The sequence below is a fragment of the Aythya marila genome (assembly GCF_965140915.1).
Source record: "Aythya marila genome assembly, chromosome: Z".
NCBI classification, from domain to species: domain Eukaryota; kingdom Metazoa; phylum Chordata; class Aves; order Anseriformes; family Anatidae; genus Aythya; species Aythya marila.
Genome location: NC_139080.1, coordinates 28182064 through 28202528, shown reverse-complemented (window position 1 = coordinate 28202528; position 20465 = coordinate 28182064). Strand labels below are relative to the sequence as shown.

At 38.9% G+C, this 20465-nt stretch overlaps 1 protein-coding gene across 3 annotated transcripts in view; it reads right to left on the bottom strand.

The window, feature by feature from the left end:
* DOCK8 (dedicator of cytokinesis 8) overlaps positions 1-20465 on the bottom strand; it is a 96567-nt gene that overhangs the window by 11099 nt on the left and 65003 nt on the right. For all 3 annotated transcript variants that reach the window (XM_082783859.1, XM_082783861.1, XM_082783860.1), the window contains 12 exons: positions 18502-18641; positions 17480-17649; positions 15641-15786; positions 14503-14685; positions 13614-13749; positions 12693-12780; positions 10051-10147; positions 8669-8803; positions 6920-7072; positions 5615-5773; positions 4708-4808; positions 4065-4257 (listed from right to left, as the gene is read on the bottom strand). In XM_082783859.1, coding sequence (XP_082639985.1) covers positions 4065-4257; positions 4708-4808; positions 5615-5773; positions 6920-7072; positions 8669-8803; positions 10051-10147; positions 12693-12780; positions 13614-13749; positions 14503-14685; positions 15641-15786; positions 17480-17649; positions 18502-18641 — 1701 coding nt within the window. The remainder of the gene's footprint in view (positions 1-4064; positions 4258-4707; positions 4809-5614; positions 5774-6919; positions 7073-8668; positions 8804-10050; positions 10148-12692; positions 12781-13613; positions 13750-14502; positions 14686-15640; positions 15787-17479; positions 17650-18501; positions 18642-20465) is intronic.

Genomic DNA, 20465 nt, shown 5'->3' with positions numbered 1-20465 from the left:
AGTGCAGGATAGATGCCAGCTGGCTAGCTATCTGATTCCTGAAAGACATCTTTATAAAATGGCAGAGACACTGAGGGCTGTTACTATTGATCAGATTTCAGATAAAGAATTGGCATCACGCATCATTAGCAACACAGGACTTTTCCCCATGGGTTTTGTAGCTGTATTTATTTCCTCCATAGGTGAAATTTATTCAAGCCATGCTGCCATTACTGTGTCTAACAGTAACGTAAGCTCCACTGTTAGGGTGAGTGCAAAGTTCAGGACAGCATTTGCAGGAGTTAAGTATATGTCTGAATTTCAGCCAGAGGGAAAACTGCAGCACCTTTTAGTATTCCAATGCCTGCCATTTTTGACCTACCAGTCTCATGGAAGACAGTGACATAAACCACAGTTGGCATACCTGGCACATATCTAGAGCAACTCATACTACATGTTACAGTCCAATTTCTGGCTTTCCTTTTCTGTAACAGTAACCATTAGGACTGTTTTCACAGAGTGGCATGCAGCTTTTGAGGGTTTTCTTGTTTTGTTTTCTTTAGCAATGGAAAAAGTGTCCAGAGAAGTGATTTATTTGTAAGAGAAAGCCAAGAAAATCACAGACTTTAATTATTTCTTCATTAGCTCTAAATCTGTAAAAACTTATATCAGACATGTATTTCCATGTTTTACAATCCACATGTTCTAATAGGAGGCCACCTCCATGACATATCTCTGGTGCTAGCATGACGTTTTGCAAAGTGGACATACCTCATTTACCTTTAGCCTTAATCTACCTTCCATATGGAATAATTTTATAAGTCACTATATGATAAAGGCAATACATAAGTTACGTCATATATTATTTGCAATTATTTTGGACCTCACGGACCTATCTTTCTTTAAGGAAAAGAGACACTTTTGTGAACTCAAGAGGGTTGACAGTGATCATTAGCCCTTATTCCCATGTTAGGAAGGAAAGATGCAACTTAGATCCCTAAAACTAAGGAAGGTTAAGGAAGACTGGAACTCAGATCCCCAAAGCAGCATGGCTGAATTAGCCTAACACCAGGCTCAGGCTAATTAGTCCTGTGTCTCAGCAGGTAGACACACACATACTAGGACCTTGTCTGTAGTAATATAAAGTGACTTTATAGTTAGTCCATATGTAGTTCATACTCTCCTTAAGTCCTCCTCATCACTTGTAAGGGTGATTTATTGCAAACACAAATTGCTGATTTCCAGGGATAGTTTTATGATTGTAGAGATGGGAGCATACACAGTTTTGCCTGGCACAGTATAAGGACAAATGTTATTTTACTGACAACCAGTTGTCTGGATGTTAATGGAATCGTTGCAAAAGACCTAGGTCAACTCATTTAATTCTTTGCCACATCACTTTACTCTTTTATATATGTACACATATGTAAAAGATAACACTTCTACTCATTCAGAACAATAGTTTTAATACACATTAAATCTCAATTCCACAACTGAACGCATATCACCAATACTAGTTAATTCCATATTCAAGCTCAGTGGAGAAATGGATACAGAAAGAATCATTGGGTGAGATCTGGAACTCCAGGTAAAGCTGGGACACTCTGAGTAGTGTTATTCTACTTTAAAGAGGTCATCTGAAGAATGTAATCACAGGCGCTACAAAACACAAACCTGTTTGTAAGGAACGGGAGCTCCTCTCTCGAAAGGCTTTGTAAAAATGCAAAGTGTTATTATAGTTAATTATTGTCATTGAGCAAATTGAGGTTTAAAATTATGCTGTCAGTTAAAGAGTTTTGTAATTGGGTTTCTGGTCATTAAGGCATTTAATTACCACTCTCCTATGGAGCAACTGTTCCTTTAGCAAATGTAGTTACATAAGCATTTTGATGAGGGAGACAAATTTGCCTAAGATACTCTTAACTCCTAAGTTTTAACTTTTCTAGTGTCTTGTAGAATAGACTTTATTCTCTAAAATAACTGGAACCATACTCATTCGTCTGATCAGTTTGGGAGGAATGAAAGAAGGAATTGCATTAAGGTCAAGTGTGCAAGATTACATGTTCATGTTAGTCTGGGAGCAGCAAGAACTTGGAAGAGAAATGCAGATTTCATCTATATCCAGATGATAATCATATAAAACAAATAGGGAGGAAAGAAGAAAATAGAAATAATTAATGTAAGTTACAAGTTAGGAATGCAAAACTGATAAGGGATGCAAAAGAATAAGGGATGCAAAAGTGTAAATCCATGGCCAGAAGATTATCCAGTAAAAAGTATATACAGATAACTACCAATGTAGTAATTGTAAAGGAATTCTAATAATGCTAGTCCATTGCCTGACTGCTAAGGTGGAATTGTGAATACTATTCCCCAACATACTCAACTCAATGCAAAATGCCATGTGGTTCAATAATATTCACATTTACTATTCTGAAGGGAAAAAACAAATGTGTTGTGATTATATCAAGGGATGATGAATGTACCAACTACTAGTGTTAGCCATTTCAAAATCACCTGGACCATAAAATGTGCCCCTCAACTCTTTGAGTGAACTAAGCAAAAGGGTATTGAGGCAGCTAGTACCTAGTTGTTGCATGTTTTGGAAAACTGGAGAAGTTCCAGGGGAGGAAATGTCTTTTGGGGACTACGTTTTTAAAACAGTAAACAAGATAACCATTGGTAGGTTTATCAGGCTACATTCCAGACAAAATAATGGAAATTCTGATACAAAATTTTACTAAGGAAAAAAAAATCAGAGATTGCAATTAATCAACACCAGACTATAGAAACTCAGGTTCTACTTTTAAAGTGACTATAATCTGACAAAGGCAAAAATACCCAAACAGCAGATGTCTATACAACATCTGAGATAGTACTGCACAACATTTCTATTAATTGCTTAGAATGATTCCAAAGCATTGCAGCAAGCGTTACAAACAAAAAATAGTCTTACAGAGATCTTCACATGTCTTAGATAATAATCACAAATGAAGAATCAACACATGGGAATATTTTAAGGGTCCAGTCATTTCTGGTTTTTAATTATGTGTGGAAAAAAAAAGTGATAAACTAAGTTTTGATACACTAAGTTTGCACAAAAATTAGTTCAGGTAAGGATAACTAAACTACACAATCTGATAAACTATGTACAAATAAATACTTGCATTTCACAATGTCTAACTCTGACAATAAAGAATGACCTTCTTACCATGAAATGTAGAAAAGAAGTGTGTAAGAAAACAAATAAACAAACACACAAAACCCACAAAACTCGTTGGAAAAGATCAATGTATCAATGAGAAATGAGCTCAACAAGGCCAATACAACCAGTGGGGTCTCTGGAAATATAACTGAGAGATACTTCACAGGATTAGAGAACTTAAGGGACATTTTTTTCTGCTTATAGACTAATACGATTATACCATTCACTACTCAGAAGGATGTTGGTTAGTAACTAGAGGACAGTCAAAGAATCGGAGAACATATCTAAAAGAACACAGTAGCTCCAATTACCTAGCTTATCTGAAAGAAGGCTGAAACATTCATCTGTAGTTATTAAGAAACAACCCTAGGAAAAGATATATGATAATAGAAGGGTTCTATTTGGCAAACATGAGATTACAGCATCCAAAGGATGCAAAGAGAAAATAGAGACAGAGAGATGTTACAGTACGTTTTCATCAGTGAGTGTGATAAATCATAAGCACAACCTATCAAAAGTATTGATGGATTCACTGTAACTTTTCCTATCCATACATGCACTCTTACTCTGCTTTAACACTGAAAGGGTTGTCTTCACTGAAAGGGTTGTGAGGCACTGGAACAGGCTGCCCAGGGAAGTGGTGGATTCACCATCCCTGGAAGTCTTCAAAAGACGTTTAGATGTAGAGCTTAGGGATATGGTTTAGTGGAGGGCTGTTAGCGTTAGGTTGGAGGTTGGACTCGATGACCTTGAGGTCTCTTCCAACCTAGGAAATTCTGTGATTCTGTGATTCTGTGATTCTGTAACACAGGAAGAAATACACACGCCATGATAGATCACCCCAACCTTATACTGTCAGAACTTTGGCTCCTCTCCTTACCTGAAAGCTGACACTGCCCACTGGGAGATAGCTATGATCTTCAAGCATGCTGAGGTACTCGGCCACCAGTGCTGCAGCATGGACAAGACACATGGCTGCTTCTGTGTAGCACTTCCTCTTGGTGTGCTTCTCTGCCATGTTCTGCAGCCAAGTCAGTCTCAAGTCAGGCGATGTCTGGTATCCTTTGGCAATTCTAACAATGTGAGAAAGAAAGGAGACATGACTGATCTCTTCTTCTCTAGTAACAGAGAGGACTTCTACAATTCTCTACCCGGGCTAAATGGAAGCTTACACCTCTTTATGCTGTGAATATGATTCACTGAGCACTGGGCAAAAGAAATAACTAGGGAAGAGGAACCAGGACAGAGAGAGATTATGAGGAGAGTAAAATTCCTGAATCCTGGACCCTTTGGTGACCCTGACTCCCATCCTTCCCCAGGCCCATGTCCACCAGCCACCTCCCACGGCTCCACTGCAACACTGTCCATCCTGCCTGGGCCCCTGCGAGAGGCCAGCTGTGCTGAAGTGGCAGTGTACATACAGAACAGCTATTGGTTTTGTCCACAGCTTGTTGCTAACATACACAGCTCTTGTGCTCACCTCAGTACAGAATTTCCTCAGAAACAATTGTAAATGGATTCACCTGTACATGAGATCCATGAGCATCTCTGGATCTTCCTGAAATTCCCTCATTTTCACCGTATCTGACAGGATGCTGTTCAGATTACATAGCAGCTCCTCTACCTGCAGTAATACAAAGATCAACATGAATTTCTCGGGCATTTTTTTCCCTTCTAGAAAAATACCAGCATCTTCACCAAATGATAAGTTATTCCCATTTAGTTCCTCTTAGCCAAGGAAATGACAGGATGCTGAATTGCTACTAGGTGTATTTTTCCAATTCTACTCAATGGAGCAAACACTGCTGACATAGTAAATCTTATACATACATTTTGATGAATCAAAATGAGTTGGACCCCTGTGATCAGTTTATTTCTGAATGGAAAAAATTAAACAAAGTAAAACACTACAAACCGACGTGCTAATTTAGTTCATCTTTACTTGAACTGTGATCTGATAACAAAGCAGGTGTTTTTGTAAGTCTTCAACACAAACTAAGTTATTTTAAGAATTTCAGCAAAGTACCTGGAACTTGTCTGAAGTATTTTTCATTATTGCTACTGCTGCCTTATAAATTCAGAGATAAGTTTCCACAGTGCTACTTGTCTGAAAACATAATTAATCAGATTCCTTCTTGGGAAACTCTTATAGTGTACAATTCCTGCTGGAGTCTAGGAAAAAGCTGTGCACAAAGCTAAGAGATAACTTCTCTAATGTGGTTCCAATGGAAATTTCCAAGAGTTTATTCTACAAAATTACATCCTCCACTTTTGTCCTGCTTATTATTGCATAAGAGGTAAGCTAAGGCAATAAATCCTGCATCCTTATTTTCATTACTGCGGAAGACCAAGATTCTTGGATTCTTGCTCCAAGCACATTCCTGTGTGAAAGCTCTGATATAAAGCCACAGATATCACAAAAGATTTGACCTGAAGGGGAAATGGTGTTGCCTGCATATCCACATCTTCTTCTGCATAGGCCAGGATGGTTCGTAAGGAGCGTCGAAGGAATTCCTCATTAAATTCGGGTGATTTGCCAACCAAAGAAGCTAGTGACATGGTCACCTGCATCTTCACTCTTGCAAAATTCTTTCAGAAGAAAAAAACAAAAACAAGAGAATGATGGCTACACCACACCACGCATATCAGTTCACATATCTCTGTCTCCTGCATAAATCAAACACACTTTCCCCTGCCCACACTGAGTGGATAAAGTCACTACTTTGCAAGTAAGAACCAGCAAACCCTGACTTTGACGTGTCCATGCTTCGGGGCAAGAATGTGCCTTGGAATACGTATGCTTGCTTCAGACAGAGGAGAGTCAGAAGCCCTTTTCTTTTTGCCTTCTGGACAGGTCAGCAGGTGTATACGTCAGGCCATCCACAGAGAAGGAGAGGCAGCAGGACTGTGTAGGAATTCTGGAAACAAGTCTGGGAAGCAAAAGGCCGCTGAGGGCTTCACATGGTAATATACCATGCCTTGCTGGTTAACTGTCTAAGAGGCACATTCTGCTCCTGCAAAGCCAACACTTTTTACATGTTCAAAGCTTTAAAAGTAAAAGCTAGAGGAAAAATACTGTGTAAAATCAGATGCTATCCAAAATGCTAATGAATGTCCTTACAGGCTAGGACATTAGGAGTCTATATGCATAAAATAAGCATTTTGCTCTGTATGCATGGGTAGAATCAGAGCCTAGTTTACTGTTCCCAATACAAAAGGGCAAGTGGAAAATTCACACTAATAACAAAATACAGTTGTTCTACTGAGGCTGTAACTGCATTAGAGTAGAACTGGTCTAGTTTTAAGCAGTTCTGACACAGGAGTGAAAAAGAATACCAGAAAAACTGAAGAGTGTTGTTTATCCATAGAATCACGGGATTGTAGAATCATCTACATTGGAAAAGACCTTCAAGATCAAGTCCAAACAACAACCTGACCTACCCAGCCCAATCGCTAGACCATGTCTTGCCCTTGCTAACAGAAGCCTGTTTGAAAATGCATTTACAGATACTGCATACAAAAAAATAAAATCACATTTTCCTAAACAAGACACAGAACAATAATTAAAACTATTTTTCCCCTACACTTGTAGGCACCTCTATGACTTCAAATATGTGAAACAGCACAACATATTAATCTGCAGATGCTTCCCATGTGTTATCACAACTTAAGTTTTACTTTCACTTGGTCAGGAAATTGGCGTCACAAAACATACTGCTGTTCTCAGAATCTTACACTGGTAGAGCTGAAGCTGTATCTCATGAGGAGATAAAGAGTAGCACACGCTTGAGTCCGTGTAACATCTATGCTGCTGCTGCAGTGGTGGAGAACTCTTTGACACAGGTCAGCACACTGTTCCACCTCCTCTTCAAACAGGAAATCTCCAAACTAAGGGAGACAGAGAATACATCATTCATTACTCACATTTCTGGCCATTAAAATGTGAATTTGTGCTTAGCACACAAAAATCATAGGATTCAGACAAAGATTAAAATTTGTAAAAAAGATATTTTATGTCCTTTGAAACAGACATCTGATTTCTGTGCCTCTGTAGGTTCCATTTCCAAGCCTTTTTACAGAAAAGAAAGGTTTGAAAATAGACTTAATGTTTAAATAAAGAGCAACAGATGGAGAAAGAATAATTTTTTTATGGAGTCCCATGGATCCAGAAGATTGTGAAAGATCAAATATTGCAAAATTCATAAAAAGCATGGAGAGTTGTTATTTTCAGAATATATAATGGTTGATGAAACATGCAAATATTTCCTTAAGCATAAGGAGCAATTACTAGCTTTTTGCATCAACACCCTACCCTTCCTCAGCCCTCCAGCATGTTCTTCCTCCTACGGTATGCCACAAAACTTCAACTGCCCAGCTTTCACCCAGACCCTCCTTTAAAGCATCTCCTCAATGCACCTCATACACAACAAACCCAGGGGACAAGATGTTTGTCCTAAGGAAATGTCAGTGTACACAGCACAGATGCACCAGTACCATATGTACATAAACTGGATTGATAAAGTTGTGTGAACATATTGTGAGGATGTTATTTCTCATTTGCAGGACTACATGTATTTCCCAGTCCTCAAACTTTCTTCACTTTATTATCTCAGTGGTTTGTGCCTAATTTATATTACAAGCCTGATGGCACAGGGTTCTATCGTTTTCATTTGTTTATAAAATAACATTTATATACCTAAGGTGTAACAGAAATAATTGGAACGATTGCTTCATAAAATAAAGAACTGAGTCAGCTTAACTGGAAGATCTATTTCAATGAAATAACGATTGCTTCACAAAATTCATTATTTTAATTGGAAGTTAGCTTTCAAAGATAAAGTACAATGAAAACATAATTATGAGTTTCATAACTGCTCATATACATACCCTATAATTAGGCTTTGTCATCCAATCTGCATCTAACAGCAGACAGGCATTAATTGGACAGGAGTATCCTGTTCATTATTTGCATTTTTGGAACGTTTAGGTGAAAAAAGCATTTCACAGATTTTTCCTTTTTGGAAATGTTTTTCTTTGTAGGTGAATAGATCTTTACCAGATTTTAGATTGGAAAATGGTTCTGATGATATAATAACTCATTTTACTTTATGGAATCTGTGCAGTCCTAGAGTTAAGATTCCTAATTAAAATAAAAAATATTTAAAATCATTATATGGATTTTTTGTAACCTTTTTTTATTAGTGAATTTTCTGTATTTAAGAGTAAACTGCTAGAACCACCAAGTTATTATTGATTCAGTTAGTCCACTTTTTATGGGCAATGAAATAATCTTGCAACAACTGGAGAAGTCCCTCCATGTCCCTACAGACAGGTATTGGTATTTACATATGCAAAACATATGCATATGAATATATGTGAATGCCACAGGAAAAATGGTGAGTGGATGCACACAGCTCTGCTCTAGAAATACTGCTATAATAACTTGACTGGAAGCATGTAAACAGAAGTATTTCAAGAGCATACCTTAGCAATGAGTGCTCTGAGTGTAGCAAAGCAGTGAGTCAAATAAGTGGTGCTCTGATCGCAGCCAAGAGAATTTACCAGGACCTTCAAAACTCCTCCCAAGAGATTGTCTCTGCATTCTGCCGCAAAGCTTGCCTACACATGGAGGAGAAAAACAATAACTGCATTAGGTAATTCAGCAGTGAACTGGCATGTAGGAATTGGTTGTTCTGCTATCCTGTCCACAAGATACATCCAGCAGCTTGGAGATCACAGGTTCTTTTGATTTTTTTTTTAATTTGTTAATATCTGCTGAAAAGGAAACTCAAAACAGTTTTGTAGTGATCAGAAAGATGAGTGAAAATGTTTCCAACATTTCTCAACATCCACAGACCCCCAATGCACTTTTAAGCTCAGCCAGCTTCTGCAGTGACTCTTGCAGCACTGTCCACTTTCTGTCCAGTCTTTCATGCACCTTGGATTAGGAAATGATTCCTTGTTGGCCATGCACCAGCCTTTTTCCTCATGCATTTCCTGGGCCTACAAGCTACACAGGCATACTGGTATGCTCTGATCAAACCAGCACCCTGGATATTGGGAACACAAGGCTCTATGAGGAGTGTCATGCAAAAATCATGCCTGGTACCACAACTATATCTGCTAAATGCTTTTCAACTAGCAAGTTTTGAAGAACAAAGTTTTCTCTTTGCTATGTATTAATATGTATGTTGCTCCAACAACAGTACTCCAATACCCATGAATTTGGAGCATCTTTCCTATACCTTCCCGGCACAGTTAACTATCACAGTTCCACTGTGAAATTTTTCTTCATCTGACTCCTGCAAGTTAAGTTCTTTACATTGCTGTAGGGGGGGAACATCAGCACATCCTTTTCAGAAGCAAGATCTTTTCCTGCATCAGGCACTCTGTGGGAGTCAAGGCTAAATCCTTTTCTCTCACAGGATCACATGAGAGGCAAAGTATGACCTAAGGCTGGCCACCAGCCCAGTTACAAATTACTAATAACTTTAGATACATTCCTAACATAAATGAAAAATTTTCTTTTCTCATCCTCTCCAAACTCCCATGTCACGGTAAAACAGCTGAAATAGCTGTTGGTCACATCAGCTGAAGACAAGGGGGTAGTTTTCCATTTCATTCACACTAGTGTAATGCTGTGTAGTAGAAAGTGCTTGTGACAACAGTGTAAAGCAGTAGTTTTGTCTTTGAATTCATTCATCCTTGTCTTCACCCTCTCCACTCCACTCCTCCACCCCAATTACACAAGCTTACAGGAGGTCTTTAATGAAAACAATTTGCAATGCCTAAGAATATAAAGGCTTGCTTCCACTGACTTCTGAGGGAGCAGGGATTGGTACAAAGCCAGCTCTGCAGTTTCCCACCTGGATGATGTTCTCTTGCATGTCAAGAATGATCAGGTTAGCTTCAGTTGCCAGGTTTCCGCTAATCAGAGCTTCTTGATCTAGCTCTGCTTTTGTCCTACAAAAAGGAGTTCGAATTAAAGCACACAGCAAGTATCACAGGAATTAGATTAACTTCTATTGAAAAAAAAGCAAAATATGAATGATGGTATTCTGAATGATCCTGTAAGAGCAAACAATGAAAACAGTGTTCAGCAGTGTTTCTTAAGAACCAGTGTCAAATGAGGAGAGCTGATACTGTAGATTACAAGTTCTAAAGGGAACACCTGAAAAATAGTCCACTGGATAGGTCAAATAGATGCTGATGCTTCCTTATTGGCTACTCTACCCTCAATATCACACTCCATTGCTCAATAACCTAGGCAGATATTTTTGAATGCATCAGCAGGACATGAAAACCCAAAATGGAGAGAAAAAAAAAAAAAAAAAAAGGAAAGAAAGCTGCATTTGGCAGAGGGGAAACAGCTTCAGTGCCATAGCAGCTTCAGTGCCACAGCAGCAGTACTTAATATAAGAACTCAAGAAAGCTGATTTTTGGAATTGTTGACAATACAAGACAGCAGGTCCCATGGCTGCAGGGTCAGTGCAGCAGCGCCACAACCACCTAAGAGAGGTCTGAAGCACTTCCCTAAGACAGAAAGTATGGCAATGTGACAACGTTTTAGTTGAGACCTAAGGATGAGATCTGTCACACAGCTCCCCTGCAGCTGAGCACTCTGAGCTTGGGGCTCAACTCCTAACAACTGTACTTTCAGACATGCCATAAACACAAAGAGGAGATTTTATTCTACCTCCTAAACCACTCAGAAATGGGCTATTGCATGGCCTGAAGCTACTCTTTAAAGCTTGAGATTAGAGCTGCTCTGACTTGGGCCAAGTGCACCCAAAGGTGTGTTTCTTGGATAGATGAACAGTCTTAAAACCGCACTTCTGAGTGAGTTCATAATCTGTGGCTTTTCTGCTATGTTTGCTTCTCCTTTCTGCCCAGTGGAGTCGCACCCAAAAAGAAAACCAGAAAAGTAAAGAGCCATTCTTTGGGGCACAACCAGGTAAATCTGGAGAGGGCCAGGACAGGAAGTCACGACAATAGTACAGTTATTAATTACAGTGACTCAAAGCAATGAAGAACAGAAGGGCCTGCCAAGAAGCTGGCCGTGGATTGCTAAATATGAGTAACAACTGAACAAATCAAGCAAAAAACATAGCCCTTTGAACCACTTCCAGCAAGCACACAGTCTTACACAGTAACCACGCTGAATGGATCTTCTTTGACACCACACTTAGCTTATATCTGCAGCTGCTGCCATCCCAGCCCACGCTGGGCTCAAGGAGAAACAGGCTGAGTGGCCAAGTGCAAACTCACTATTCCACATATGCCCTGCAAACACCTTACCAGCAGGAGGTACTCTATGGAGATGCACAAAGGACGAGAGCAAAGATCTCACATATCATAGTCACAAGCGCAATGAAGCAGAAGTGCCTTGACAACATGCAGAGCTTTACTTATTTACCAGAATTTGTAATTTAAGTGGTTTAACTGAACCAATACAAATAGATATTGTAGAGCTGCTGCTTGAGGACTGGCTTGCTCTGGCTTCAGTGAAACTGGGAGAAAGCAAGCTGCTTTCAAGGCAAAGTAAGAATATCCTCACAAGATCTGCACCTCTTCCAGTCTTGGACAGACAGCAGAAGGATTACTCTTTTAAGGTTCAAATAAATTCCTAATGAACAATTTTTGTGTTAAAAATGTGTGTGATAATCACAGATGAATGCTACGTGGCAGCAACACAGTTGCTGAGCAGAGCACAACCCAGTATTCTCAGTTCAAGCTCACACACGTTGAAGGGTATCATGGGAGCTCAGAGCAGCTGGACTGGTGAGAGGCAATTGTGTGTCAGATAGTCAAAATTTGAGCATGTATCTATGGAAAACGATCTATGCACAGCCTCTTTAGGGAAAAGCAATGAGCTCCATGATTATAGAAACTTAGCACATACCCTGTGAAAATACTGTTGGTAGAAAATCTTTCTTGAAAATATGGTTTTCAATAAGCCTAGACACTCACTTGTTTACTACAAGTGCTGAAAAGGTGAAATGTATTGGTACATCATAACTTACAAACTGCAACAAGAAAAATGTTCACTGCGGAATCACCTTCCCCTATTCCTGCCAATAACTCTCCCATTAACACAGCACATCAAACCTAGCTCAACTTATTTAAATGTGGCAAAACTTATATCACAGTGTTAAACACAGTGAGGTGCTATAGCAGCACCAAAGTAAGCATCATAGCAAGCCTCTGTGGAGTATTTGATATAACATGTACCAATGACTAGTGTTTCTCACTCTGGTATCAAAAGGAAAAAATGCATAGTGATTTAAACATCTCATTCAAGCATTTGTGATCTTTTTGTTGTGCCACAGCAACAGCTGGATACCTTTACTACATAAACATTTTCTATTTCTTTCCCTTTGACAGAGGAGTGAAAGGATTGAGACTGCTGATTTTGCAATACAACAACCCTGTGAGAAAGAACAAAACATAATAATAATAAAAAAGCTTGGTTCTGATAAAAACAATATATTTTTACTAAATGACTTACTTATCTTGTCTCTCATTTGCCTGCCGCCAGTGAGTCTGCTCCTTTCTCCACCTCAGGTTTTCATTTAGCCCCGCTGACCTGTCATTCCCTAAAAGTGCAATATATATCAGTGAGATTAAAGGAAAGAGGGACACCTGAAATCTAGCAGCTCATTGAAAGAAAGAGCTACATGTCTGAAACAGTCTGTTAGACTCATTTGATTTTATGGCCTCAGGGCTCTAGCAAAAGGACAGGATCATTTTTTCACCTAGGATTTTTAGAACATCAGCTTGTGTACAGCTGTCTTCAAAGACCAAAAAAAAAGAATTATTCAATTTATTAAATTAAACTTTATTTATTTATTTTTTTTTTGCTACAAACAACTTGTTCTCACTTATAATCCTGACACTATTTCATAGTTCTTGATTAACAACAATTTGTCAGAACAACTTCAAATTTTTTGTTTGCCTTCATATTTTTCACCTGAGAAGAGGCCAGTCCTAGCTACCTGTTGCATAGTTAAAAACTAGTAATATTTTTATCCACAGCAAAATAAAATGCTGGGAAAGAGAAAGGACTGTGGGAGGAAAAGATAAGGATGAGAACAGGCAGTGTGCATAAAACACAGGTTTCATGAAACTTCAGGTTGGAAATGAGGAGATATTTCTCCTCAGAAACAGCAGTCAGGCATTGGAACGGGTTGCCCAGGGAGGTGGTGGAGTCACCATCCCTGGAGATGTTTAAGGAAAGGCTGGATGTGGTGCTTAGGGACGTGGTTTAGTGGGTGATAGTGGTGGTAGGGTGATGGTTGGACCACATGATCTTGGAGGTCTTTTCCAACCTTAATGATTGTATGATTCTATGAAATTCAACAAACATATTTACATCTACAACCTCTTGAGATCCTGTCAAAAGGCATTGGGGAAAGGGAGCATGAAGTACCAGCTGGTATTCTGCAGCGCTTCATCATTTCTCCTCTGGCTCCTTCACCTCTCAATAAGGCCTCTTCTAATCGGGCCTTCACGTCTCGGGACTTCTGGAGTGCTTGGGTGCTAACTTTATCTGAGCTTTGTTTGCCCTGAAAGTAAAGTCAAAGCAATCACCATCAGTGCTACCATCTTTCGGCATGAGTCCAGGTTACACCACCAGAACCAGAGACAACAGGAAAGATTTGGACAGCAGGCGAATGTCATAGACTACTATACAAAGCTTGGCAAATATACTTAAAGGTTGCAGATGAGGAAGGATGTAGTATATATACTGTTAATAAACACAAAGATGTAGCTCAGTGTTACAGAGAGAGGAATCAAAGCACAGAGAGAAAGCTTTTTGACCTATTTCAGACAGGCTCTTTCAGAGAGGAGAGTACTGATGTCCAGACCCAACCCTTCGCTGAAGGGTCATCTGCCAAGATCTTGCTTTAAATGGGTAGTGCATAAAGAGAACAGCTCCAGTAGTGACAGCTTCAATTGCTTACATTCCTTCATGGTTAAAAAATACTAGTAACTAGCCAATACTGTAATTTACTAGTAACTAGTAAATACTGTGTGTGTATTACCCACCTAAAATAGCCTTCAAATTGCCAGGATAAGGGTAATAATACAAAAAATAATAAACCAACTTTATTAGATGCCCTCAAAGGTTTTGATGGCATTATGTTTGAATGTTGGTGTCAGTTATTTTGTCTGAATTAATTTATCCATTTGTAGTGTAGATTAGACAAGAACTAATTTAACACTTGCCAATAACAATTTCCCCTGGACAGCCAGAAGGAAAAACAAACAAACAAACAAACAAATGTGACAATAAAATCAGGCTATGTTTCACTTACCTTATACTCAAAGCATGAAACACAAATGAAAAGGAGGTCTAAAATCCTGTTCAGTTGCATGGATGGAAGGTCTGCAATCCATTTCTGTATTAGATTCTGATCAGCGTTTTTCATGATCCAGAGGAAACAAATCAAAAGATTGCGAGTGGTGTCAGGACCTAATGTGGCACTCTGTCTGTAGGGCTGGAAGCAGATAAGGTAAATGTCAGTTGAAAGAAGAAAAAGAAGAGGGAAGATATTCAAGTGAAGTAATGTTACTTAAATTTCAGTGGAGTAAAATCTCAAGGTTGGTCTTCAGTAAGTTTAACCTCTTTCAGGTTATACTAACTGCATGTTTGAAATCTATGCATGCGTATTAGTGACAGCAGGTCTAGTTGTATGTACATGAAAGACAGAAGCACAGAACCACTGTTGTTAGATGACTGTATTTTAATTTCTTTAGACTAATGTAAGCATATATTCCGTAACTGTTTAGTCCCCTCTTCTTAGTTGCATCAGCCAAATTGCACAGAAGACAAAAGCAATCACAAAGAAAAAGATTTATAGAGAAAAACTGCATGGAGCTGTGACAGAGGAGGTTCAGGCTGGATGTTAGGAAAAGGTTCTTCTCCAAGAGTGTGGTCAGACACTGAGACAGGCTCCCCAGGACACTGAGGCTGCTGGAGTTCCAGAAGTGTTTGGACAACCCCCTAAGACATATGGTCTGATTTTTGGGTGGTCCTGTGTGGAGCCAGGAGTTGGACTTGATGATCCTTGTAGGTCTCTTCCAACTCAGATATTACATAGTTCTATGAAAAGATGGATCCAGAGCCCTAAATCCATGGATTTAGATGAGACTGGGACTGGGAGGTGGAAGGGTGGGAGATGGGAAGTTATAGTAGCATTTGCTGATGTCAAAATGTGACTAGGTTGGGTGTGAAGATAACAATAGGCACACAGAAGAAAAAAATGGAACCACTTATGGTGAAGAGGCAATTAGAAGATTGGAACAGAAGAGTAGGGGACAACAGGAGGAATACAAAGCATTCATGGAGGAAAGAAGAAAACAATTTATTATGACTGTAGTTATTAGTCATAAAAAAGAATACAAAGATGAAAACATATGCAAAAAAGGAGACTGGCAGAGCCCTGGACGTACCAAGGATGCCAGCGATATTCCAGAGCTCCTGAGGCTGAACTGATTCCCCGCAATGGCAAGCGCCACATTTTGATTGATTGCACCTGCAGAATCTTGTTCTTCTTCTGGGTTTCCTGTGCGTCCCTTTCCACTGCGTGCATCTGAAACTAGATTTGAAACATTCAGTTGGGACTTCATCATCAATCCAGTTGTTGCTGCTCACATTTCAGTCTGCCATTAGGCGGTTACCTAACAATATGTTTGGCACCTCCTTCCCTGAGACTGTTGGTCTGGCTGATGCACTGAGTAGCAAGAGGCATAGCATTAGCAAGATTGTTTGGGGTCACTCACAAAAACTGTCAAATTGTTCAAATAAACACAGGGAAAGGAGATATTCCCCAAAATCTCCACGTGTTCGTGGAAGCTGAATTAAAAGCAAAGGCAGTAGCAAACATGAGGTTGGCTCTGAAGTTCAAAACTAAGCCAAAGATGTTCAATTTCTATCTATTCCAGGTGAAAGGATCAATGCAAATGCCATGCCTGTACTTGGGGATATTCAGCAAAGTAACTAAGTCTGCTAACACCTAACACAGGCAATTTTTCCTGCGGGTTAAAAGACAAGTTTAATTTCAGTTATTTGGCTGCTTCTATTCCCTTCAAGTTATTGAAATCAATTTTCAGCAAATGATGTTAGTTATAACCAAGCTTCATAAAAATCTCATTTGATTCTGAGTGTCCATTTCTGTTTTGCAAGAACTGGTTTTCAGAGAAACCAAGTGACCAGCCAGTCTCTGTGTTCAGAACAAGATCAACAACCTCTGATACTGCAGGTATTCAAAATGAAAGGCACTCTAAAAACTAGCCATATCAGTACAGCTGGGCTTCTTCACTCTGACTCCTTTTCATCTGTGGCATAAGGACAATACTTATATTAGAAGAATGCAGTGAGACCTGATTAAACTATGTGTAAAAAATGCTTTTATGTTATTAGACTGAAAGTGCTCAATAATACATTCATAGTATTAATTGTTTTGTCCAGACATCAAAATGCAAAATATTTTCAGAACCAGTGACAAAAGTATGTTCTTCAAAGATTACACCTTTTTTATTCTCTGTAGTCTTCTTTATTTTATTTTTATGAAAGTGAGAGGTAGTTTTCCAAGTTGCAAAGATCTACTCTCAAATAAACAGTCAAATTGTCATTCTGAGCAGCTTCATATGAGCATACTTGTAGAAAAACAGAAGGAAGTACTTAGATAAAAATTTATTAAAAGGCTTAATAATATAGGGCAAAGTTTAAAGTTATAACAGGTGATAAGAACATATTTCCTGACTGATAGTTAAATTTACTGGAGATTAATTTCGATATCATGTTAATAACCCTAAAGAGCAATAGAAAAATGTGGAAGGTATACAATCCAATTTATTTAATTGTGACGTAATGCAATGTCCCTATCATTCTTGTTTTCTTTCCCACTGTCTGTTAAACCTATCTGTATCTCAATATTTCTTGCAAAATCTTTTTGCAAGATTCTACAGATATATATCTCTGGCCTATTGTTTGTTCATGGAGTGAGGACATTTAAATTTTTCCTGTCTTTAAAAACCCTGTTTACTTGGAAGTAAAGAAATATTCAACCTTGCTGAACTATGGGGAATTTCAGCGCTTAGGGTATACTTTTAAATGTTTAAGTCAGATTGTTTAGACAAGCTACTAGAGTCTACCTGATCTGCTGGGAGGTGTACCTGCATGTATGTAGGTATGTATGGAAGGGGGGGTAGAATTAGAAGGTCCCTTCCAACCCAAACCATTGTGATTCTGTGAAGAGCCTGAAAAAGACAAACGAGTAAGGGTCTTACTTGTAAAATCATGGAGCTGTGGCAGTGAATCCAAAATAATACCAACCAAAGGGAGGTATAAAGCTGCAATTTTAATCTTCACCTCTTTTTTGGAGCAACGTGGGTCTAGGTCATGGGAACTCAGCAGGCTAAGGATAGCACTGACAGCTTTTTTTTGTACCTTGCTAATCCTGTTAACACAAAAAATAGCCGTGAGCTCCATTAATGAATTATGCAGAAATTATTTTTAGATCAAAGATTTAAGAAACAAGGAGAAGGTAGAAGGAACAAATTAATACCTCAATATTTACTATAGAATAACATCCACTCTGAGCAGAGAGACATGTTCCCTGCAAAAGATAGCTGTCTTACGAGGCCAAGTCAGTTCAGAGCACCCAAGTATTTCAAAGCATTTCATAAAAATTCAAAATGGCAAAGAGAGATGCTTAAAGATAAGCACCAGATCCTGAAGAAAGTTAATCTAAACTCTTAAGCTTAGACAAATGCAGTTCTGTTTTAGAGAGGAAAGCAACTGAAATCTTAAGCTGTGATCTGTCTGCTTATTTAGCCAACAATGCTGCAGCAAATAGTACTTTCGCACTCACTGCCATCAACATACCACAGATAAAGCAGTGACTGTTTTATTGCTGTGTTACAAAGTGACTCATTTAAAGATGGTGAAGACCATTCTTTCGTTTCCCTTTCTCCACCATCATTTTTCTTCATAATGACTGATTTGTTAATATTTGTGAGAATGTCTGTAGTGGGTATCTAAACATCCACTACATTTTTATATGAACCTTTAGGAAGGTTCATGCAGTAGTGCTTCTTTATGGAGGGAGCACCAAATAAGCTTTGCAGGACTCACCCACTCTGTGCCAAAGACAGAAAATATTCTTTCTCATAACTCCAGCCAACATTGCCATGATATATTCAATGCATCCAGGGGATAAACAGGACTAACCTGTAGTTAAACTATGTCCTAGCCAGTAGTAATAGTGTAACAGCGTTCCATTCTAAAAGTTTCAGATTAGGATACTTACCCCTCACTGTCTGCATCCAGTGCTGCTGACAATTCTGTGAAGAGTAAGCCAGTCAAAAAGTGCTGCTGACGGTATTCTGATGAGAGGTCAAACATACCAGCAATTTTCTGGTCCTGGAAACTAGAGCAGGAGCTAGAGTTCTGCAGAAGTATATTAGAAGTAGTTAAAGGATGATCACTGAAATGAAACTTTCTTAAAAATGTTGTAGGACAGTCCATGTAGACAACAAAATATCCTACCAGAGAAGTACAGACATTAAAAGAAGTTCGATCATTTTGGAGGAAAATACCTGGGAGTGAAATAAAAAAGCATCCATCTGCACAAATCAGAAACTCATTTGACATTTTTTGAGACATAAAATTCATACACTGTGTTTATCAGTTTGGGTAGGAGACAAAGTCAGAATTTTCTCCATGTTCAGGATTCTTCATGGCTCTTACTGTTGCAGAGCAGATGAAGGGGACTTTGGAAATCAGAAGCTCTGCACTCTTCAGCATCCACAATGTCTACCATGGAAGTAAGGTCAGGAAGGTTATGTGAACAGTGTTTCCTTTCACCCTGGAAATCCTTGACTGAGCTAGCTGGCAGCAGGCATAATTTAGAGCAGCCTTCAAACTGCTGTAACTTATGACTATGACTGATATATGGCCAGTCCAGGAATGGAAAGTTGCTGCTATATATGTGTTGTGAACTTTTTAGCTTCTCCAATCATAGGTGCCATAGGTCACCTAAAATGCTTTTATCCCCTGATCAGGTGAGCATAACTCTTAGACTCAACTCCACAGTGCAGCTACTGGGGTTTATGAGTCCAAAATTTGCTTTTAATTTATATTGTTCAATATTCTCCCCAGTATTTCTGTCAGTCACCTGGGAATAGTCCCAGAAAACAAACACATGGAGAAGCAGTATACCACATCATGGAAGATGTCTTCCAGCATACTGGATCAAATGAAACCCACATCTCTGAGAAGCCCTGTATTTTGGATCCACATAGCTCGACCTACTCCCATTTAAACCTCAAGCAGACAAGCACTGGATGTGATTTGTTTGTGTGGTATAAAACTAAGGTGAAGAACGTCCACTTAAAGTGAATTTGGCTACTCTCCAGGAATTCCAAAAGATTTATTCACAAAGCCCCATTTCTTACTGAAAATCTAACTGTAGTTACGTAGCATTCCTGCAGACAGGTCAGAATTATTGCAAGGATGGTCAGCTATTGTATTAAATCATGCAAGGTTCTCGGAAGCTTTATTTATTTGTGTAGGTTGCACTTCACAAGTTACTCCTAAAGGAGAAAAAGAGTTGATGCTGCTTGAAGGAAAGAATGATCAAATTGGTGCCTACCCAGCTTTGATTTGCTAGAACTAGTTGCAAGAGCTATGCTGATTTCCCCTACCTCCACAAGCAGTGGACCCCTATCCTAGCCCTTTGACATTCAGGATTAGCATTAAGCAAAACTCTGGGACTTTCATGCTTTGATTTCAAGACCAGGAGAAACTCCAAGAAAATGTTATTTACTATTATTGACCTGTCAGAACCCTTAAGGTATGAGATGTAGCATATTTGTAGCAATGACACTTGAAGAGGAAACCACAAATTTAAATTGCTCCATTACTCAGAGAAATCACTGGCAAAGTCATAGCATATTCTGTACTATGGGGTAGGGAGGAGTCCAAGAAAAGACCACTGCTATTTAACATGGAAAGAATGATAATCCTTCTCTGAACAACACTACAGCTCAACAGAAACATTTTCAATGATATTGAAAATTACAGTGGTTTAGTCACTAACTCACATAGTGCTAGCACCTTCATCCACCTGGAGAACAGGAACTTCAGCTAGAAGGCAAATGCACTGAAAGTTTGCTGTGCACTGCCACATGCACAATTTTCCATAATGTCTCCAGACACTGATATTGAAATACATATTTGTGGTTGTGTGTGTGTGGAATATAGGTGTGCCTA